At 37.7% G+C, this 24,298-nt stretch overlaps 2 protein-coding genes across 2 annotated transcripts; both read right to left on the bottom strand.

Annotated features, from left to right (window-relative positions):
* Window positions 1–4,802: 4,802 nt before the first annotated feature.
* On the bottom strand, window positions 4,803–6,714 carry LOC128208502 (uncharacterized). The gene is made up of 2 exons (XM_052912065.1): window positions 6,498–6,714; window positions 4,803–6,019 (listed from the first exon to the last, which is right to left on the bottom strand). The coding sequence occupies exons 1-2, from the start codon at window positions 6,712–6,714 to the stop codon at window positions 4,803–4,805; spliced, it is 1,434 nt and encodes a 477-aa protein (XP_052768025.1).
* A 776-nt stretch (window positions 6,715–7,490) lies between these two features.
* Window positions 7,491–15,319, bottom strand: LOC128207151 (retinol dehydrogenase 16-like). The gene is made up of 6 exons (XM_052909927.1): window positions 15,106–15,319; window positions 14,243–14,443; window positions 10,437–10,592; window positions 9,905–10,098; window positions 8,298–8,546; window positions 7,491–7,740 (listed from the first exon to the last, which is right to left on the bottom strand). Exons 1-6 carry the CDS (start codon window positions 15,293–15,295, stop codon window positions 7,660–7,662), a joined length of 1,071 nt encoding a protein of 356 aa, XP_052765887.1. The 5' UTR covers window positions 15,296–15,319; the 3' UTR covers window positions 7,491–7,659.
* Window positions 15,320–24,298: the final 8,979 nt, after the last annotated feature.

Genomic DNA, 24,298 nt, shown 5'->3' with positions numbered 1-24,298 from the left:
AGTTGTGCTCCCGGTGAATGGCTTAAATAGACGGACGAGCGTTGACATTCGCTCTGGACTTTGGCCATTGTCAAGTTGTGCTCGCGGTGAATGGCTTAAGCGGGCAGACGAGAGTGGCAACCGCTCTTGACTTTGGCCATTGTCAAGTTGTGCTCCCGGTGAGTGGCTTAAGCGGACGGGAGAGCGATGACATCCGCTCTTGACTATAACCATTGTCAAGTTGTGCTCACGGTGAATGGCTTAAGCGGGCAGACGAGAGTGGCAACCGCTCTTGACTTTGGCCTTGTCAAGTTGTGCTCCCGGTGAGTGGCTTAAGTAGACGGACGAGCGTTGACATTCGCTCTGGACTTTGGCCATTGTCAAGTTGTGCTCGCGGTGAATGGCTTAAGCGGGCAGACGAGAGTGGCAACCGCTCTTGACTTTGGCCATTGTCAAGTTGGGCTCCCGGTGAGTGGCTTAAGTGGACGGGAGCGCGTTGACATCCGCTCTTGACTTTGACAATTGTCAAGTTGTGCTCAAGGTGAATGGCTTAAGCGGACATACGAGAGTGGCAACCGCTCTTGACTTTGGCCATTGTCAAGTTGTGCTCTCGGTGAATGGCTTAAGCGGGCAGACGAGAGTGGCAACCGCTCTTGACTTTGGCCATTGTCAAGTTGTGCTCCCGGTGAGTGGCTTAAGCGGACGGGAGAGCGTTGACATCCACTCTTGACTTTGACTATTGTCAAGTTGTGCTCACGGTGAATAGCTTAAGCGGGCAGACGAGAGTGGCAACCGCTCTTGACTTTGGCCATTGTCAAGTTGTGCTCCCGGTGAGTGGCTTAAGCGGACGAGAGAACGTTGACATCCGCTCTTGACTTTGGCAATTGTCAAGTTGTGCTCCCGGTGAATGGCTTAAGCGGGCAGACGAGAGTGGCAACCGCTCTTGACTTTGGCCATTGTCAAGTTGTGCTCCCGGTGAATGGCTTAAGCGGGCAATCGAGAGTGTCAACCGCTCTTGACTTTGACCACTGTACAGTTGTGCTCACGGTGAATGGCTCAGGTTGACGGACGAGCGTTGGCAACCGCTCTTGACTTTGGCCACTGTAAAGTTGTGCTCGATGTGAATGGCTCAGTTTGACGGACGAGCGTTGGCAACCGCCCTTGACTTTGGCCACTGTAAAGTTGTGCTCGCGGTGAATGGCTCAGCTTGACGGACGAGCGTTGGCAACCGCTCTTGACTTTGGCAATTGTCAAATTGTGCTCACGGTGAATGGCTTAAGTGGACGGACGAGGGTTGACAACCGCTCTTGACTTTGACCATTGTCAAGTTGTGCTCCCGGTGAATGGCTTAAGTAGACGGACGAGCGTTGGCAACCGCTCTTGTCTTTGACCATTGTCAAGTTGATCTGACAGTGAATGGCTTAAGCGGACCGACGAGCGTTGACATCCGCTCTTGTCTTTGACCATTGTCAAATTATACTCGCGGTGAATGGTTTAAACGGACGGTCGAGCGTTGACATCCCCTTGCCGTGGTCTTGATCTAGATTGCGGACTGCACTCAGCCTATAGGCTAATATAAATATCGGTAGAAACCAGTACGGGAATCTTTCTTCAGAGGCGAAGGAACCACGTTCCTGCTGGAGCTGGAATTAACGACACTTGGTGAGGCGGACACCTGCACCAACATTCTCACACTCTCATCCTCGTTTACAAGAGCTTGAAAGTTATGACGTATATGACATATTTATGTATATAGGACGTGCCCCTGGTGGGCCCGGAATTCGCAAACTCTTGAAGAGGCGGACTAATACTCCACAAGACCACTCTTATCGCATTTTCCCATCACATATGGAAGATACCCATACTCTACAAAATGAAACAAGTGCGTATATATGACAAAGTTCGACTCATATAGCTCATTTTCTTTTCCCGACAGGTTTATTTTTGGTCTAAGAAAGGAAAGAATGTTTTAATATCACATAATAAATCACAAAAATGAACAACAAAAATAATCATTTGTGTGCGTTTCTTAAAGCTGATTTTTAATCGTCTGACAATAAAATGACGGTTTTCGTTAAATTACGTTTGATATTTATTTTTAAATAAGAAGTCTAGACATGTTTGTTTGGCTTTGTTTTAGTGACCTCATCTGAAAATGTTCTGCAATTTATTTTCATTAAATAAATAAAAGGAAAACTATTTCAATTTTAATCTGGTTTCCTTATATAAATTTCCATGATTCATGGCCATGAACGTCTTTTGCTTACGCCACTGGTACAAATGTAGTTATACTCCTGCAGATCTCAAAATTTTAAATCGTGTATATAGGAGTCACTATGACAGCCTGTCCGCATGGTCATCCGTTCGTATGCAATGTATTCCATTCTTGTTACGTGAACATTTTCTGTTTAACTGTCTTGGAATTACTTCCATTAACATAAATGGTAAATTGACGAGCATGTTGAATAAAAGTGAAAGATTAGCACAAAATGCGTTAAATGGTTTAATTAAGTTGGTATACAGTCGAACCCCGTTGGCTCGAACTTGCTTGGCTCCATTTCCTCGTTGGCTCGAACTGGATATCAAGGACCGATTATTTTCTATTAAAGGTCAGTGTTTCCGCTTGGCTCAAATTTCCCGAAGCTCGAGGTAATTTCGCACATTTCGTATTTTATCACAATGACCGTGTATGTGCGTGCGTGCGTGCGTGCGTGCGTGCGTGCATGAGTGTGTGCTTGCGTAAGTGCGTCCATCCGTTCGGACTGAATTTATCCGGGCTGTATTATGCCAAAGCGAAATAGGATATTTAAAACACTTGTCATGAAGGAACACCATGATAGGGCGGTTTGTCGAGCACAAGACCAAGGTCAAGGTCAAGGTTAGAGTTTACATGTTAAAATTATCCTTATCCGGGCTGTATCTAGACCATTCGTTATAGGATTTTCAAAAAAAAACTTGCCAAGAAGGCTTTCCACGATGAGCGCGATATATAGATGACACCTCTGCTAGGCTCGTACGCGTGTAGAAGACCTTTGACCTTTAAGTGTGAACTTGACCTTGAACCGAACTGTTTTTAACATGCGCTTTACACTTTTATACTACACAAACGACATAAGTATATCGTTAACGCTAATACGACTTTTATACTATACAGACGAAATGAATATATTGCAAACGTTTCTGTGTGTTTTAATCCATACTCACGACATGGACACACCGCATAAGTCTGTACGTGTTTAGTACCATACCAACGATATTGATACAAGTATGTATATAAAGTCAATCAGTGTATTTCGTTGAAATATACGCAGCGGACGTTAAAACTTTTAACGAACGATCCGACCATTCGGATCTCCTCGGCCATTTTTATCGAAAACAACCTCGGGTGTTGTCTGGTACCAGCGTACTCTGCCCTATTAGATAAAGAATACACAGGAGGCAGCCATTTTCAGCTTGTGCCAGGCCCGATAATGAAATGATAAGGGCCGGTAACCCAGGCTACCTCGAATGTATTTTGGACGGTTTACATACTCATAAATTGGTATGTTTAAGTCCGCTGCAAATAGATCGCGTAGTAATTTAAATTTGAAGTTAAAGTTAATGACTTAACTCTTGGTAATCTTAATTATGTTTGCAATAATACAGTTCAATGGCCATTATTTTAAACTGAGTCCACACATATAAGCTGAACTACTGCATTTAATAAACGATATAATTCAAAATTATACGAACCACTTCTATCGATGTACCAGCATACATCCGAGGTTGTTTTCGATAAAAATGGCCGAGGAGTTCCGAATGCGATCCTACCCGTCTTTCAAAATTATAACAGAACTGTTGAGTGGAGCTTTGCGGCAAACACTTTCATTGATGAGCGCGATAACATAACATTGGATGGAGATGCAAGTGGTGTTTAAGGTAAGACTATCATCAAGATGCATAGATGTGTTAGTGCATGCTAGATATTAACAATAAGAATACCTCTATGTTTGATTTATATTGATTAACCATTATATTATTTTTGCATGGATTACTTTTTACCAATGAATACCAATGTATCATAATACAAACTCTAAATCTTGGAAAACTGTTTTGTATCCAATGTCAATTTACATTTGTTGTCCTTTCACGTTCGACCTTTCCAACTTTCATTCAGTAAATGGCAGACGGTGTTATCTGGTTATGTATTCATGCACAATTTAATGGTAATAAAAGTTCATAGATGAATGTTTATAAAAATGATTGCACAAGAACTAGATTAAATAATAAACTATTAAAAATAATCTTGGAGATCTACTTCTCCGAGAACCAGAAATAGAAATGACAGCTATGTCATCAGCGATCAAAACTTTGCGTGAGTGGAGTCTCACAGGTAGCGGCACAGCTTGGCTCGAATTCCTTGTTGGCTCGAATTAAATGTAAAGGACCGATTTCCAAGTCTCAGGGCTCAGTGCTCTGTTAACTATAATGAACCAGCACTCCTATGATGAACCAGTACTCTGTTTATGTATAGAGTAGTTTGTATAGCAATCAAAATCAGTGCTCCATGTATTACCCAGCACTCAATGTTTAACAAACCACAACTCATTGTTTACCGAATCTGCACTCTGTGTATACTAAACCAGTGCTCTTAGTATGTCAAGACCAGATGATTTGTGTTAGGTATGAAAATCTATACTCTGTCTACATGCTGACAAAAAATGTAACATTGACTAAGGAGATAAGTTTAAAAACAAATTTATTCATTTAAAATTAATTTAACAAGCATTTAAACATGACAGCCTGCATATTTACACAATTTAATACAGTTCAAATCAAGACATTTAATCAAAAGCAACTACTGGATCACATAAATTCACCAATGCACAACAAACAGTTCCAATTTTGTCAATAACAGGAAGGTCTTGTCCATTTTCCTTTAAGAGAAATTCTACTGGTAATAGACCATTCAAGATAGTATATTTTTGCCTTGTTAATCCTATGACTCGTTCAACGTGAATTCTCACATTTGCAAGTTTCCTTGTGGACTCCAGGTCTAGTGGAGACATTTGGCTTTTTCCTTTGGTGAACGCAGGAATTTTTACTTGGGCACACAATGTTCCAACACTTGCAGCAATATCAAAGCCCCTGTCTGCCATCACTAGGTCCCCAGGTAAAATGTTGTCTAAAAACCCACTGTGCTCAGTTATATGTTTATCTGTGGTTCTACCGCCCCAGGCATTTGAAATGTATGAAATAACTCCCTGGGGTGTAATCCCTATTAAAAACTTAACAGTATTGTGGTGTTTATAGGATGACCATGTCTCAGCCCGAGCTAGCATATTGGATGGTTTATCTATGAAGACTTCAAAGCAATCTATAATCACTGCACATTTTTTCCCGAAATGTTCACGAAACTGCATTGGCATTGTCTTTTGGAGAGATTCTCTATCTGGCCAGTAAACTAATGGTTTCATACGATGGTACATGACATGTATATAGTCTTCAAATGTTCTGGAAATAGTAGATGTCGATACACTAAATTGATAAGCTAAAAACACATTTGACAAATCAAGTCTCAATTTCATCAGTGTCATAATTAAGCATTGAAACTTTGATAGCAAGACTTTTGCAGGCAGGTGACCTTCAAGGTAACCGAATAGTTCCATGAGAACAAGAAAACTTGTCAATCCTGTGAAATATTTCACTTTGTCATCATTTTCTTTGAAGAACTCAATACAGTATGGCGTCTGGGTCTTGAGTTGTTCCCTAAAGGAGTCATTTTCTTTTTTTACATGTGCTAATTCATTAAAAACAGAATCAATCACTAGTGAAGATAAATCAGTTTGTGAGCTTGTTCCAGCCTCCTCTTCAAGTGAAGGTTCACATGATTCACCGATTGAAAGTAGCACGCGTGCAGCCTCACACTTCTCGGATCGAGCCCTACGCCTTGCGAAACGCCCTGTTGCAACTAGCGGGGATGGTGTTGAAGCTGTAGATCCTAGGTTGATTGATGGTGCCCAGTCTGGATTTTCTCTGTCATACAATGCTGACTTCTGCCCTGTAAATAAATACTGTATAAAATAAAATATTGTTCTGCTAAAATGATGAGCATATGAAACAAATTATATCATTCCTTTAGCACATATTTTTTTTTATGTTCTAGCCAAACAGGTGAATCATTCAATGTTAAAATTCTCAGACATTTGACATCGACATTTTGGTCATAATTTGGGTGTGAAGAACTTTGAGTACGAACATTCTAAGTCATGTAAAAGCATCACTATATATCACAATCTGCGTACAAATACCTCTCGATTATTTAAGTTGGCATACATATTTAAATTAACATAATAATATCAGCGAAAGCTAGGAAGTACAATTTTGAAGTGCTGTGCAGTAGGTCATATTAACGAATGAAATCGGGTACGAATAATGTTGTTGTCGGAATATTGTTAATCTGAATCAACTGAATAAAAAGGAAAACAACAAATTAAGAATAATAACAAACATAATTAAGTGCAATTATTGTATATTACCTGAAATAAAATGATCTGAGCACACTCTGATGTTGCTAAGGTTTTTCCCTGTGAAATCTTGACCGAGTCTCGCAAGCCACGATCTTCGCCTTTCCGTTGATAATTCTCGGGTCCTGTCATCTTGGTGAAGAATAATTTCCGGTAACCGGAAAAACTTTCTGTTGTCTGATTTGTTTGCCTTATTATGACACTTAAACACACTGCATGAATTTACCATTTTCAAATGAGTTCTAACTTCTCTCGTCTGGAGGTCAACAATGGCTGCGCTTATCAGTCTGTCCCTCCAAGATGGCGGCTATCGATTTGATTACGTAACGTGCAACCTCTCTATACTGAAGGTAAACAATCTCGCTTGGCTCGAATTTTCCGAGGTTCGAGGTATTTACACTGGTCCCTGGGAGTTCGAGTCAACGGGGTTCGTCTGTTTTTTTTACAATCGGAGACAATAGATAAGATTACACATTGCATATTTGAGTATTAGGAAATTTATTATCGTAATGTTTCTGTTACTGTTGTGAATGCATTCGGAACTCCTCGGCCATTTTTTTAAAAAACAACCTCGGATGTATTTGGACGGTTTACATACTCAAAAAGTGGTACGTTTAAGTCCGCTGCAAGTAGATCGCGTAGTAATTTTATTTAGCAGTTAAACTTTGTGACTTAACTCATGGAATTCTTTATTATGTTTGCAATAATTCAATTCAATGGCAATCAACTTAAACTTAGATCAATAAATACAACTCTAAAACACTACATTTAATTAATGATATAATTCAAAATTTTACGAACTACTTCACCTTATGTACCTGCATACATCCGAGGTTGTTTTCGATAAAATGGCCGAGGAGCTCCGAATGTTGTGAATGGTCATGGCAACAATGCATTTTGCAACACATTTTCCCCCCTTTAAAACGTTTCAATACCTTCAATAAAGTTGTCTTATTTAAAGTGTTTCCCCCCCCCCCCAATTTTAAGTTTCAAAATGGCATCAATACAAAACTTAATAATTAGAATATATATTATTATAATAATATCATTGTCTTTGAACACAGTTTTAAGATTTCACGATCTGTTGAGTACGCTATCATGACTGAAGAGCGTTCCTTCTGTCACGTGTAGTTCACTGCATATATACATGATCATACTTGGTCTGTTGCGGTCTTCATTTTTCATTCAAGGTCCATCTCGCAATCCACCAATCCATAAACCAGGTGGACAGTAGGTTGTGTACCTTTGACATCACCTGTATCAGTCAAGTCCGGCAAATAAAAGAAAATACTGCAATTCTGTTTTCAAATTGTGCATGCTAGTAGTAAACTAGGGATGGACAAGGATTTGACATTAGAGGTGCCGTAACTTAGGGGCGTAAACTTTCGACACGCGCCACTTCCACAGAACCAAAATTTGTTTTAAAATGTGGACAAAGGCGTTAGGTGGAAATCCCCAATGAAACAAATTCAAGTCCGAAATAATGCATTTTGGGCGTATAATTTTACTTTTTACTCCTATACTGAAAAAAAGAGTAAACTTGGACGATTTTAGAGGGTGCCCCCCTCCCCGGATTCTCTGGTATAGACAACTAGAGGATTAAAATTATCTGCTGAATTCCGTGATATACGGCTGATACACTTTCTGTGAATCCAAATGTGTATGTAACAAATGTGACGGCTGTTTACGTCACTGGTACAATGAAACAATAAAAAACATAACATGTTTTGAATATTATTCAGAGGCAATATCAAAGATCGTGATATTCATGGTTACAACTAGATTATAGAAATAAGTAACATGAAAACCTACCGCAAATCCATCCACGAAAGACACTATTGTCCCGTAGCCACCAACCAGATATCGCGCTCGTGGGTGTTCACTGCGCAGCGCATGCGCAACAGCCCTAGCAACGGGCAAGCACTTGTTGACATTAGCAACCCATCCATGAACCATCACGGGCGTGTTTCCTTTGACTTCCTCCTCCTTTGGGTAAGCGGCTCTAATCTCGGGGCTCGCATTTTTCCACATCTCGTCGATTTGGGCCAGTTGCAGGTTTGTCTGTGAACATAATCATACGTACCCTTAAGCTTTACTGAAACCATTCATCATCCGTGCACACAAACATCACCGAACACGAACATATGTTATAAAAATAATTAAACAAAATTGGGTTCACATATTGATACATCTAAATATACTAACTTCTGTTCTGTTTATTGTTCATTGCCCAAGTTTGAAATCAACTGTAATACTAATACGAATAGTTGTAAGAAATGACACTGTTATTTTCATCAGAAGGAACAATATTAAAGGTAACAACTCAACATATTCCGCCGTCCTATAAATTTTATTGACTCGACTTTCATAACTAAACTTTCAGTCCTTTGATTTTTTTATGAAGATTTGCTATTCATGTTATATTTAAAACCGTTTTTTGCGAACACGTTTTGGCTGACTCCGAGTGTTTTGGCATGTGACTTCAAATATTTTACATTTTCAAATCATTTGGAAGGAAAGATTAGCAAATACAAGTCGCTTTTATTTTTAATAATGTTTTTTCTTTATTTGTTCCCAGTTTTAGTACAATGATGCTTTTTATTATGAAACTCTATGATCACACAGTTTTAAACCTTTTATTTTATAAGGCAGACTGTGTGGGATGTTTATAGTTTCTAACGATGACTGCATCGTATCTTAGAAAAGTTTTTGCATTAGGTGCTCTGAATTGTTTCCCTCCGTCTGCAGATAGAGTTGGGATCTCTAATCATAGAAGTACTTGGAGTTTACCTATACGTTTATTATTATTTGTTTTATTGATAAGTTTCCTCAAGTTAATGCATACTTTGATAAGATTTACCTTTTGCGTTTTATCTTTATTAAGGATTGTTGGGATACGAGTGAGGTTTGTGCACATAAACTGGTTTAAACCCCCAGTAAATTTACATTTTACTGACCGTTCCAAGGCGGTACCTAACAATTCTTTATACAAATACCAATTATTTTTTTTATATATATAGTATGTATGCACTGTGCTGTTTGTGGTGTTTTGTGCTGTTCTTCTATGTTTCTTGTTTGTGATTTTGTGTTCTATGTCTTTGGCGTTTGCCTAGTGCCACTAAACCGGGTTTACGTTTAAACTGTTTGCTACTGAGCTTGTTTCTGTAGCGTTTTGCATAAATATCGAATAGAAATATTAATGTAAACATTCTCCTAAAAAGGGAAAATGTTATGGTGATGCTCGTCATTCGTTAAACACATGATGATGTATATGGGCTTTGTGCAATGAGAAAGAGCATGAAACATAGTTAACGGTGAAACAGTCATCTAAGACAAAAAATGACAACTGCCGTCCCAATTTAAAAAAAAAATGGAAGAAAATCTAGCAATTAATCTATATTGGTCTCATCTCAACCAACCATTTCTTCGTTCTGTATGGAAGTGACGAATCCGTATTGACCCGGTTCCACAATGGATACCCGTACGCCAAACTTAGCCATCTCGAGGCGGAGGGAGTCTGACAGCGTCTCCAGGCCGTGCTTTGTCACGTCGTACGTGCTCCAACGAGGGATGGACATCCGTCCGTGCACGCTTGTGACATTGATGATGCGACCTCAAATAGTGTTTTGTTTAAATAATAAGACATAACGATTCTCTTTTCCACAATAGGTTTATAATCACCAGGCCTTGTATCCGTCTCAAATATCAGAGAAATGTTATAACATTTTCAATAATGCCATAACTTGTGTTTGCAAATCTTTTGTTTTAAAAAATGAATGATCTCGCCTTAAACTACGCCTCATTCTTTTCAAATCCAGCCTGTAGTTCGCCTTTAAACAAAACCCGACTGCCGCAATCAGCGATTTTAACGTTTACATACATACAGGTGAAACTATCTCTGCTGAAGATATATATATATATATATTCAAATATGTTTATTTATCTCAGTACCTGCAGAGGCCCTGATGAGGGGCAGAAAGGCCTTGACGACCCTGATAGGGCCGTACATGTTTACGTCCTGGGCTCTGTTGTACATCCGGACTCCGGTAAGCTCCACCTCTGAGGTGGCCAGGTTCACACCCGCATTGTTAACCACGCCCCATAGGCCTAGAAAATAATTTTTTAAACACACCATCTATACATTTTCTTGAAATCAAAATATAATTATTTCATCAATGCCACACTGTCGATACGCTGGACCTACTCGCTTCGAAATTTGAGAGACGTTAAAATTTAATAAACGCGTATAAAAGTTGAATTTTGCTTATTTATTGGTTGTAAACATCCAATGCCCGCAAGAAAGACCCTTCAGGGTTACCCGTATTTCAGGAATCACCAATGAAAGAGTGGGTTCGAAGAGAAATGCAAATACATAATAAAGGAGTCAATCTCGTGCAAGTATAATACATAAACATTAGTGTTTGAAAATCGGACTCCATTTGCTATCGATTTATATATTATAATCGAATCGAATCGGACCAAGCATTTCGATTTACTATCGGGCAATAATCGAAATTCATTATTAGAAATATTCAATGTCGAGTTGGAATGTCGAGCTGGAAGGAATTCTAGCTCGACATTCAATATTATATAGCACATATTCAATGTCGAGCTGGAATGTCGAGCTGGACGGAATTCTAGTTCGACATTCGATAATATATAGCAAATCTTCAATGTCGAGCTGCAATGTCAAGCTGGACGGAATTTTAGCTCCACATTCGATATTGTATAACCTATCTTCAATGCCGAGATGCAATGTCGAGCTGGACACAATCCTAGCTCGACTTCGGATATTATATAGCAAAAATTTATTGTCGAGCTGAAATGTCGAGCTGGATGGAATTCTAGCTCGACATAAGATCATATATAGCACATCTTCATTGTTTAGCTGCAATGTCGAGCTGGATGGAAACTTTTCAATGCAGAACGGTATCCTAGGTCGACAACCGATGACTTATAGTGCGTTATTTTTTTAAGTGTTGAGCTGTTACGTCGAGCTCCACTGAATTTTAGATCGACATTCGGTGTTATACACTAACAATGCAATGTTCTGCTGTACGGAATTAGTTAATCTGTTCCATGTCATTCAGTTGATCAGGCAGTTATTCATTTATCGTGTATTTTCGGTAACTTTATGATCGTAACAAGTTTGTTAAAGCTGCACGTTCACAGATTGGCCGTGTTGACATTTTAGTTCAAATTTTGTCTAAGATTCAACGAATGCTTTCAATTCAATTGTACAAGTTCACTTCCATTAAACACATTTCAATTGTTTGAATATGATGTAAAATGTATGTTTTGGTTCAATGCAACCGTTTTGTTGAGTTTTCTGCATGCGTCCTGAAACACAACCCTCTCTCGAACAGAGTTTGAGCCCTGTTGAAAACACAAAGTTGCAGTGAAATATGGTATTTCGGCAAGTTGATATGAACAATGGCAGAGGGGTGGGTCTTTAACTTTTTTACGTTTATGATTTAATGATGAGTCATAATGTTTTAAGCGACTGCTGAACAAACTACCGACTTTTCTAACCTCAAATGTGTTTGTAAATTTGCCGTGACAAGCCAAAAGTCATTAATTCACGAACAAGTTGTAACGTCATTTAGAACACAGAAACAATTAAGGTAAAATAGCAATTTCCATTGGTCCAAACTTCTCGAATCCGTCAATTTAATGCTGTGATCACGTTAAGCTATTTTTTGTCAGGAAGCGAGTAGAACAAATTGATTTTAATGGCTTTACTATAACCTCAAAATAGTACATTAAGCTGACCCGTTTATACTGCTTTCAAATGTGTAGAATGCTGTTAAACGATTTATTTTAGGGAAAGTTTCAATCATATTAATCATTGTTTTTATTATCTTACACTATTGTTATAAAGTCATAACTCATGGAAGTTCAGCAAATAACATTTGAAAACACATTTATTAATAACAGTCAAGTCCGATGAAAACAATTTTGCACGGTTGAGATATAAGTCATACAAATTCAATAAAATAGACACATAAAAAATGATTGCACCAAACAGCCACATCGGCCCAAATTGTGTTGGGACATTCCCTTGACCGAAAATTATATACACGTTTAAAACGTTTTGGTACTTTCAAACATTAGTAAATGTACACATAATTTTGTTCAGCATGTACAAAACAGACATGCTAGTATCTCTTGTTAGAAGCCTTTCTTGTGGCTCAGTAATTGTAACTTTCGATTCTACACTCTTTAAACACACCAGAAAATAAATAAACACACGTATTTTTGGTATTTAAATTTGTCGTAAATGAATGTGCCGAATGCCATTGTTTGAGAAACCAGACTGTAGGTGTAGGTGACCGGGAAAATTCCAGCTCGACATTGCAGCTCGACATTAAATATTTCCTCTATAATATCGAATGTCGAGCTAGAATTTCGTCCAGCTCGACATTCCAGCTCAACATTGAATATTTGCTATACAATATTGAATGTCGAGCTAAAATTTCGTCCAGCTCGACATTGCAGCTCGACATTGAAAACTTGCTTTATAATATATTATGTCGAGCTAGAATTTCGTCAAGCTCGACATTGTTCCTCGACATTAAATATTTGCTATATAATATCCGAAGTCGAGCTAGAATTTCGTCAAGTTTGACATTGTTGCTCGACATTAAATATTTGCTATAAATTATAATATCGAATGTCGAGCTAGAATTCTGTCCACCTCGACATTTCAGCTCGACATTGAAGATTTGCTATATAATATCTTATGTCGAGCTAGAATTTCGTCCAGCTCGATTTTTCAGCTCGACATTGAATATTTGCTATATAATATCGAATGTCGAGCAAGAATTTCGTCCAGCTCGACATAACAGCTCGACATTGAATATTTGCTATATAATATCGAATGTCGAGCTACAATTCCGTCAAGCTCGACATTGCAGCTCGACATTGAATATTTGGTATATAATATCTAATGTCGAGCTACAATTCCGTCCAGCTCGACATTGCAGCACGACATTGAAGATTTGCTATATAATATCAAATTTCGAGCTAGAATTCCGTCCAGCTCGACATTGCAGGTCGACATTGAAGATTTGCTATATAATATCGAATGTCGATTGTCGATTGCCGATGGCTGAGCCAACTTCACACACAAAATGACATTTACTCGACATATGCCACAAAAAATATACGTAGTTACCTGAAGTAACATTAGCGACATCGATTTTGGACAAGTACTATCGATTGTCGCCGACATAGCTTTGTCAGCGACGATAAATCGATTGTACTCGATAATCGTTTCATCACTAATAAACATGCCCATGTGCGTTTAAATATATTAAACATAAGAGAATAATATTTATTCAGATTTTGGCTCAAAAAAACTTTATAAAACTTAAAAACTAAATATTTTTTGAAACGTTCCGTTATTGTTGTGCACCAGTTAATTGTTACCACGCCCCCCCCCCCCGGTCCGGGTATACCGGGGATAGCCGGGGAAAAGGGCCGTGTTTTAGGTGTCCCCGCAGTGCCGGGTGAATGCGATGGTTTTGTCTTTGCGTAAAATATAGTGGGGAATGGGCCTTACCTAAGGTCCCAGGGGTGCGGGGGCATTTGGCGGGGATTTTACATTCAGTTCTTCCCCGCAGGGCGGGGATTTTACCCGCGGTTGGCTGGACCGAAAGTCAAAGTCCCAGCTATTCCCCGGACCTGGGGACCGTGGTTGCAATTGACTGGTGCATTGCAACTTGGGAACTGTGCTAGGCCAATGTTGGTTGTACCGTGTTTTGGAAGATGGTCTTTAACATAGGCGAAGGCGTTGGCAACAGATTCCTTGTCTCTGACGTCTATTGGCACCTCATGAAGGCGGCTGGAGCACTCCTTCTGGAGCGTGCTGGCACCCACGTCCTGTGGACGGTAACATCCGGCAAACACGGTAAACCCGAGCGCGTCTAGGTGTTCCGCTATCGCGAAACCAAGACCTGGATGAATTCAATCACTCAAAATATTAAGAAAACAATAATCAGTTTTATTTTTCTTTAAAGCGACACACTTATTCAAAATCAATACAAACACATGTATAACAAACATAAATTTGGGTGATAAACCTTTAACTACTTACTAAACACAGTATCCTTCCTAAAAACCATTGTTTTTGACATCTATTCATCCTTTTTGGAATATTGTAAAACAATATTATTAATTGTGGTAAATCTTATTTGGGAGTAAGAGTGCATCTTTAAGGACCATCCACAGTGCAAAAGGACCATAACAATATGTTTCAAAGTTTCATTTTTTTATTTAGTTTAAAGGTTCAGTATGTAACACGAATTTTCAATTTATTTATTTCCATAAACACTAAATAAAACATGAACTTTAAAGAAATGCAAGTTTGGCCTTCGACACTATCTTTTGCACTGTGGAGTAGTCGCGTTCTGTGAGGAGACAAACTTGATAGCAGTCGATGCATTTATAAACAAAAGAAATGTGCAAAGTCAGCCTTTAGTTTATATACGTGTATATATCAAATATGAAAGAGTGTGTCGGTTCAAGATTATGTGATGTCACGCGTATGTTTAGTATATATCAACCTGGCTCTGGTTTGTTTATGAATCAATGTGCCCCCAATAAAAGACAGGCTTACCTGAATCGCACCCAGTAATGAAGACGCCCCGCCCTTCACATTCACCTAGATGTGTATGTTCCCAATATTTCCAACCAATAGTCCACAACAACCAAACGCAGAGGGCCACCAATAGGGGCCACAGGAACAGAAAGGGAACCAGACACAAGCAAGCCGCAAAGGTCACTTGAAAAGCCCCATATCCAAACATATCGTAAATAACAGCATGTCCTTTATCACCCGTCATTTTCATGTTATAAACATGTGGAGTCTGTTACATACATTCGTAAACATTTGTTGAACTTTAAACTAGCATTTAGCTGTGTTTGCCTGATAAGACTAGCTTTGGTTATCAAGCAGGGTTAAAATGTGCAAGATATGTGCAAGAGCCCCGGACAACCACGAGTATGTTACTGTTACACTTATTAATCTTACCAAGGCATTCGACCTCCCCCACAACCCATATATACGACCAAGCTGCAGATTTTATAGATTAGTATCTGTCAAACCGCAAGCAAAGGGTAAAAATGAGTATTTTTTTCATAGTGAATGGATGAATATTACAAAAGGTGTTCCACAATGATCCATTTTTGGCCCATTGATATTTGATATTTTTATAAATTGTATATCGTATTTCGTCCATGAAGCAAAGATTTAAAAATATGCAGATGATAACACATTGTTTCATTGTAATACAATGTAATACAATGCAATACAATACAATACAATATAATAAGGAAATATAAAGCTTTTAGGTGTAGAGATTGACTCATTGCTAAATTTCGATGTTCATCTTTCAAAAATTTGTAAGAAATCAGCAAAACAATTAAAAGTTCTGTTACGATTTTCGAAATACCTTAAGCAAGATAGGAAATGCACATTTACAAATGTTTTGTCCGCTCATGTGTTAACTATTGCCCTTTACTTTGGCACTTTTGTAGCAAACAACATACTGAACAACTTGACATTACACTACAGAGCATTGAAGCTTGTCTCTAATGACCACATTTCAAGTTATATTAAACTTTTAGAAAGGGTAAATATGCCAACACTACATGTAGGCACCCTGATGTTTAAAAAATATTTCTCCTGTATATGTTGTCTCAAGAACTTATCTCAGTTAAATCTTTAAACAAATAGTCTTTCAGAACAAGCTATTGAAACACCGAGTGTTAATACAGTATTAACTTAAGGTAAGAACAGTTTTCGCTTTGAAGTATGGAACATTCTACCAAACAATTTACAACCACGGATCTCAAAGAGTTCATCAAGTCTTGTGTGACAATAGCAAAGACATCATATTGAGACCCGGCCACAATATCACGAAAATACTTTAGTCATATCTCAAGCCTAGTCTTTACTCATGTCACCATATAAAAGCATAATTTTCTTCAAAATCTTCCATGTTTTATACTTTTTGAAAACGTATTTTCTTAAAAAAATTGTTGATAAAAAGTTGTTGTTTTTTAATATTTCGAAGAAAACTAATTCTAGAGCAAAAAATATACTCGAGTATTTTATAAAGAATACCGAATTGTACTCAAATACCTTTTTGGCTATAGAATAGATTTCCCTTGGAATTTGACTAAAGGCTTTTTTCAGCATATTCTATTATAAAACGTGCTTAAAAACTGTAAAAAAACATATATGATTTTTAATAACTTTTGATGCTATGTAGTTTAATGCGTTGAGACTGAGTTTGAGATTTGACTAAAGTATTTTCGTGATATTGAGGCCCGATCTTTTTGTCTAACAAGATATTATTGGTAGTGAATGATGTGAGGGTGGCAAACTTTAAACATTGGCTGTCACTTTATAATAAGGCCTAAAAAAATACATTTGGTTCGGGTTACCCGACCCTACCTACGGAATAGGCGCTGCCCCTACCGTTTTTATAGTCAGTTTGAAAAAAAATGATTTTTTTTTTCTTGTTTTTTTTTGGTTTTTAAATATGGAGTTTAAAACCTTAAATGGTTATACAGGAGATAACTTTAACACTATTCTCCAATGATGAAAATGACATTCTTATATAAAGCCTAATAAAAAAATGTTTTTTTTTAAAAAAAAAAGCCTACCTACCCTTCCTATTTTTGAAAAGGATTTAACCTTAATCAAACAATTTTTTTTAGGCCTAAGACATTGTTAAAACAATGTTTTGTTTATAACTTACAACATGTCGTCTCAGGATATATTTCTAGTTAACTTGCCGCTATGCAGAAGGTTTCCAGTAGAATTTTATTAGGAGTTGACAGCAGAAGTTTAATAAAGCGGCTGTACTCCGTATGATAAAATTGCGAAAAAAAGAGAAAATTGTCGAAAACTGTCATAAACTTGGTATTAATGTGTACAATGTATTGAAACTTACTAACTGAAGTACCACATTGTTTACAATTTATTTAAGTTAAGCAGTTATTTCGTACTTTTCCATTAAAAAGGATTACTGGGTATGTCTACCTAGTAGAATTCATTCCTTATGCGTGATTGGCTAGTCGATGTTATCACGTGATATTACCGAGTTAGGTATATAGCTTAATTATGTCACCCGATTAGAGTAAGCCGTCGTTGCTCATAGAATAGTCGCTGGACTGCAATTTTGGCGACACGGCTCGAACCCGGTCTCCGACACAATTTTATTTTTACATTTTGGTACATTTTTACAATTATAATATCAAAGCGTAACACATTCTATTAAATAATTGTCCTGAGATTCGTTACAGAAAAAAAAACTTTTGGTGCCAATCAGGTGTACAGTCCCTTTAAAGGCTCAAATTATTTCCCTCCTGCTTATCAAGGCAGAGTCATGTTACTGATCATTATCCTTCTCACCCACGCTACTTGCACTGATATCAGTGACCTTCAACAGCTGCCTTATTTGTTGACCTAGTGGGTTAAGGTGGACTTCATTAGTGATTACAGCAGATACTTAGATTTTACCTATTAAAAAGAGTTATCAGTTTTATGAAATATATATAAAACATATGATACAGGTCAATATTAATTTAAAACTTAACCATTTCAGATAAATAGTTGCAAAAGAGTGCCCTTTTTCACGATAACTGTAGAGCAACTACTATTTTCACAGAGTAACGTTTAAAAAGATGATTAACAACTAACGAGAAAGTTCAAAATTGAACATATAATAAATTGTTAATAACAACAATAAAAGGCATACCTGAATTTTTCGTTTTAAACTTTGTTCAAACCCGTCACAACATTTAATGTATGATGATTAGAAAAATAAATAGTTAAATCCGTGTCACAATTGTCCGTACCATACACCTGCTGGTTTATGGCATTCTCTGCATTGCCATAATGTAAATAGCATCTGGAACAAACCACCGCATTCATAACCGATCACGAATTCGTTTTTGTTTTTTTTGGTATTGTTGCTAATGTATATTAATAATGTTAAAGTAATTGTAACGCTTAATAGTGTGACCGACATGGGCAGTAAAACAGTTGGTACCTTACATATTACCAAAAAAACAAGACATTAAATTGAAACCAAATGCCAGAGACATTAAAATAGCGTATCCCGTCCCCAACCCCGTTAAATCGTCCAAGATTGCTTTGTATTTCAATATAGGAGATTGAGATAAAGAGTAATTTAATGCACCATTTCGGACTAGAAATTGTTGAAATTGTTCACACACACCTACCCCTCCTCCGCCAACAGTTTAAACCAAATAAATATCAGTTCTAAGTGATGGGGCACAAGTCAAAAGGTTATGCCCCTTAGTTACGCCTCCTAACGTCAAATCCTGGACCCGCCCTGCAAAGACACATGTATTGCAATGCCAGTAACAAAAGTAACTGTTTAACTAGTAGAAATGTTTTGCGTTAAATAAGTGTTAGGCTATGATAAATTTTCTTGAAAACGAGTTCCGGAATTCTAAAGAATACGGATGAACATTTAACAACATTTAACAACCATATTATAGTTCAAAGAATGCAGGCGTATCCAAATCTGTTAAATTTACCTGAACTGTAAATTTATCAAGCATGATATATTTCATTCAGAACTCCGATTATAGATATCGCTTACTGAAAAAAAAATCAGACATCAGAATATGATACATGTTTGTTACACACAAAGTATTTAACGACGAATAATAAGTAAAGAAAATGCTTAATTTAGTGATAAATTGACCTGTACTGTTAATGTTACAAGCATCATAATAGGTATAAATCAAGATGAATATTTCAAGTTATCATAGCATTACACAGTATATCATCTTGAGGCAGCTAAAGCCTGGGAGGCGCACTTTGAGATAAACAATTGATTATATATGAGTCAATTTTCTACAAAAACGTCAAAATAAATACATGACATCATCATCAACATCTTACGTCAGATGTTTGGATTAATTAAATGGGCGTTTAAGCAGGATACAGCAAGTTGCTAACTGTTATGTCTCTTATTATCATACAATTATTTAGCTCAACAGCTTTGTTGTTGCGTAATTATCGTGTTAGTTTTAAAAATGCAAATCATAGAATTTTATGCTGTCGGAAAGTCACGTGATATGTAAATTTCGTAATGACGTTAACGCGCTAAAATTAGATTTGCTTTCTTTTTTTGTCCAATTTGTAATTGATATAAATGCAGCATTCTAAGGGTTCAAAAAGTGTCAAGATTAACAGAAATCATTGGGTATGCATACAAATAAATAGAATAAAACCATTTATTTTGAATTTATCTCATAATTTCACAATTGTTGTCTTAAATGCTATGACACTATTGAATGCAGTCATTAGACTGAAATCATCAGCTTCAGGGGGCTTCGCCCTCTGGGGCCCCACAAGGGCGCTGCCCTGGACCCGTAAGGGGTGTTTTCGCGGCCCCCTTAACCCCCCGCGAAAAATTGGCGACAACTTTTTAGAAGCCAGGGGGAACCCTGAGCAACGATGTCAATGGAGACAACACTAACTATCGAAAGAACATTCACGTCAGGGCGTCAAACAATGCGCAGTCATAAAAAGTTTTATGAATATTGGACAAAGGCTGCGGGAGAAAAAAACTATGATGAAGCAGTCTTTGAGAAACAAACCAGTGTTTCGCGTGTTGGTGTACAAGTTGCGCAAGCTTTTTTCGAGAGGGGAGAGATGAAGAACGACACGGTCACCAAGTTGCCTGGTGTACAAACAGTAATATTGATTAAATTAATGTAATGACTGAAAAAGATCGGTTAGCAACTTTATGGGATCTAAGTATGGAAATGGATATGAGTTATAGAATGTTGCAGAAAATATTAAGGGAAGACATTAACTTGAGACAGATAAGTGCGTGATGGGTCCAGTGTTTATTAAGAACAGAAGAAATGGAGAAGAGCGTCTCTCGCAGCCAAATATTTCTTCGGCGGTACAATAGGGGTCAGTCATTTTATACCGAATTAAAATTTATCTGCTTATCAGAAAGGATAATTATACCGACGCCATTTAAAAACTTACTGGAATTTACGTGGTAGACATCCCTAGCCTTTTTGAATCGGCAAAATGCGCAAAAACTGCGTAAAACACATGTGTCGTAATGCACCAGTCAATTGTAACCACGCCCCCCCCTCCACCCCAGGTCCGAGGAATAGCGGGGACTTTGACTTTCGGTCCAGCCAACCCCGGCTAAAATCCCCGCCCTGCGGAGACGAACACATGGTAAAATCCCCGCCAAATGCCCCCGCACCCCAGGGACCCTAGGAAAGGCCCATTCCCCGCCATATTTAAAGCGAAGACAAAACCATCGCAGTCACCCGGCACTGCGGGGCCACTTAAAAGGTAAAATCACGGCCCATTTCCCCGGCTATCCCCGGTATACCCCCGGACCTGGGGGACCGTGGTTACAATTGACTGGTGCATAAGCGATATGATACATCAGTAAGTAAGATTCATTGTGTTGTACACAACGACATGAATTGCATGAAAGTTTTTGACAATTTTCTTGTTTTTCTTGCAATTGTATCATCTGGTGTCTAGCCCCTTTAAGAGGTGTCGACCACCATCACAGTCCAGCTTGGTGCAGAGGCACTAGATCACCCGCCATATTCTCCTGACCTGGCGCCGTGCACTCTCCTGACCTGGCGCCGTGCACTCTCCTGACCTGGCGCCGTGCGCTATTTCCACGCCTAAAGAAGAAACTTAAGGGCATGAATTTTGTGAATTTGAAAGAACTACTGAAAGCTGCTACGAACATTCTGTGTTCGTTAGGGAGGGAGTATGTGTTTATCGCAATCAGCGTTGTATTGTATCAGGCCGCATTCACTTTGAGAAACTGAAAAAAAAATTGATATTGCCAGATTGAAACGATGTTCAAGCTTTAATAGGGTTATGATACAGAAATTGGTTTACTAAATTGTAGACAGATAATTGATAACACTACCTGTTGATTTTTATTTTGTTACTTACAATCAACGTTTTATCATAAACGACAACTGAACAACCCTCATATATTACATCACAATTTCGGAACAATTCAGTCTTTCATGACTGAAAAAAACATTCCAAATTTATTTTGTATTTGCCAAACAAGCTTTATATATGTAATATTGGGTTCTTGAGGGTATACACATATCTTTTACTCATATTAGGGTTTTAGAGAAAAATATTCATCTTTGATATATATTATATTGATGGTTTTTAAAGATAAACGTACATCTTCAATAAACTACATGTAGTATGTAATATTGAGATATTTTATAGGTAAACATACACGTTTTATATGTGTTATATGTGAGGGTATGAATAAACGTTTCATGTTATATTAATGGTTTAAAAAAAACACACACGTCTTCAAACGATAAGCATACACAAAAGATGGAACTACAAGACATGATATTCAATGGCTGGGAATGCAACCAATGCCGGTATAACCTGAAAAGCCCCCCCCCCCCCCACACACACACACACACAGACGCACACCCTGGATTCTGTTTTAACTATTTTAATAAAAGTTTTTTTAGGAAACCAACATTTAGTATAAGCCTGAAGGGGATATGAATTGGGGTATTACAAATGTACGAATTAGCTTGTCATTTAACCAATACTAATACGGGTAATGATAATAATTTGAATGCCTGTACAATGATGGTTTCATTTGAAAGAGTACTGCTTAATGATAACTATTAAATAAGTAGAATAAATTACCGAAAATGCAACATAGACAAATTTATTGCAAAAAAATAATTCGATGTACATTAAAGAATGATTAACACTTTCCGGGGGGCATTCCCTCTGACCCTCATAACAGGACGGGCCTGCACAATTGATGTAGCTTGGCCCGAGGTTCGAAAGAAAGATCAATTAACTCGGTCTTTGGTGTGTTTTAATTCAAGGCATCGCGCACCGACATACAATTGCCAACATGAATCATGTACCAAATATTTATTTTTGTGTTTTATTATTATACAAAAAATGGAATGTATTGTACGGGCGAATGTTGGCCCCAAACGTATAGTTTGTTTTACATAAAATACACGCATAATTCAACTACGCCCCGCTATGACAGCTCACGATAATCATGTGCAATTAAAGTAATCCGTGCATGGACAGCGATCACTTTCAATTAAAGTATCTTTACAAAATACACTGTGTAATGATTATAAAGTAACCGAACAATGCTTTCTAGCCCGCGGACATGACTGTGTACAATTAGGTTTGAGTGAACGGAGTCGTATGTGGTTAGCCTTGCATGTACATGTTATAGTCTTGGACGTATTTTGCTCAGTTGAACGCGGGAAACAAACAAAGAATGACCTTCCATATTGGCTGTCAACAAGACAATGTTTGCAGGTAATTGTTTGTGTGGTTTACATGCATTTTTCTTGCTAAGATTTAATGTTTTGTAGGATAATGCCGAACTGTTTCTGTTGAGTTTGTGTTTTTTGCCAATTGCTGTTGTTAAATAAATCGTTCTGAATATCGGATTATTCTAAAAGGACCAGCTGAATAGCAAAAAATAACAAGAGTGTCCGCTATATCTATATCACACGATTTTGTGTGCTCTGTCTAGAATTATTTTAGATATTTTATATATAACAGTCGCTGACGTCTTCTCCGCGATCCATTGCCGCCCTCCAACGCCTGACGCACTCAGACGGCCAATACACCTGATCTGACCAGCAGCTGTCGAAACAACATCAGTAGAAGGTAAGTGTTTTGAAAGCCAGAAACCTCTGTTTTGTATTTTAGCTATGACGAGAGTTAGTCTAAAATAGACGTGTTATGCTATATCAAAAATCTAAAAAAATCCGTCAACGTACAATAATTTGGACTATGACGGGAGTTGAACGGTTAAAGTTTCGCACTGTAAGTCAATAAATATGTCACTTTCTATTTCAAAAGTTTATCAATTATCAATAAGAATCAAATGAGAAGTCTGACTTAGTTTATTTCTTCTTTAAATTAATTGAATACTAGTATACGAAATCGATTTGATGTTTCAGCGTCCACGCTAACGGGAGCGTCCAAACATCCAACAACTACTGGTAGTGATGCCCTTCGCACTGGAGTTGACTATGACGCAATGGCTCGATGGCTGGACTGGGAAAAAGGTTAGAATAGCATAGTGTATGAATACCTGCAAATACATAGATTATATTATGAATATAGCTTGTTCACCGATAATAAGAATGTTGGATGGTGATTATGTACGTTCATGATAAATAATTGTAGAGCTCAACATCAATCGTAACAACTCCGCCATCCCCGGCAAGCTTCGATATAATTCCTGTTGGATAGTGGCCGAGGTGTTCCGATTGGAGCTCAGTGTTTAAAATTTAGATCAAGGGGACAACTTTTTAATTGCTACTTTATTCAAAACTGTTGACTGCCTCGATTGATTCGGCCATATTTTGTTTCAAGTTTCTGCTAGGTATGTCATTTCGCCATATCATTTCGGTTGTTTGATATTTTTACCAGTCATTGCGGTCTGTACTTGTTTCATATGTTGTTTCAAGTATTTCTCTTGTTTGCAATGTGTTGGATTGTTATGTTAACTTTTGGTTGAATATATGAGTTATGTCACATATTTCCACGAAAAGTTTCGCAAGAATATTTTTTTTAAATATTTACTTACTGTCTTTTTGCATTTAAATGGGCGACAGGGGCTCTGAGTCCATTGAAGCGATAGAATGTATAAAATGAAAAAGAATAGTGTTTGCAATTTCTCTGTGGCTATATTTTTTTTTATTTTAATCAGTCTCCAAACTCTGACACTAAGTTT

This window comes from Mya arenaria, chromosome 11, assembly GCF_026914265.1.
Source record: "Mya arenaria isolate MELC-2E11 chromosome 11, ASM2691426v1".
NCBI lineage: Eukaryota > Metazoa > Mollusca > Bivalvia > Myida > Myidae > Mya > Mya arenaria.
The sequence above is the reverse complement of the archived record's forward strand: the minus strand, read 5'-3'. Positions and strand labels throughout refer to the sequence as shown.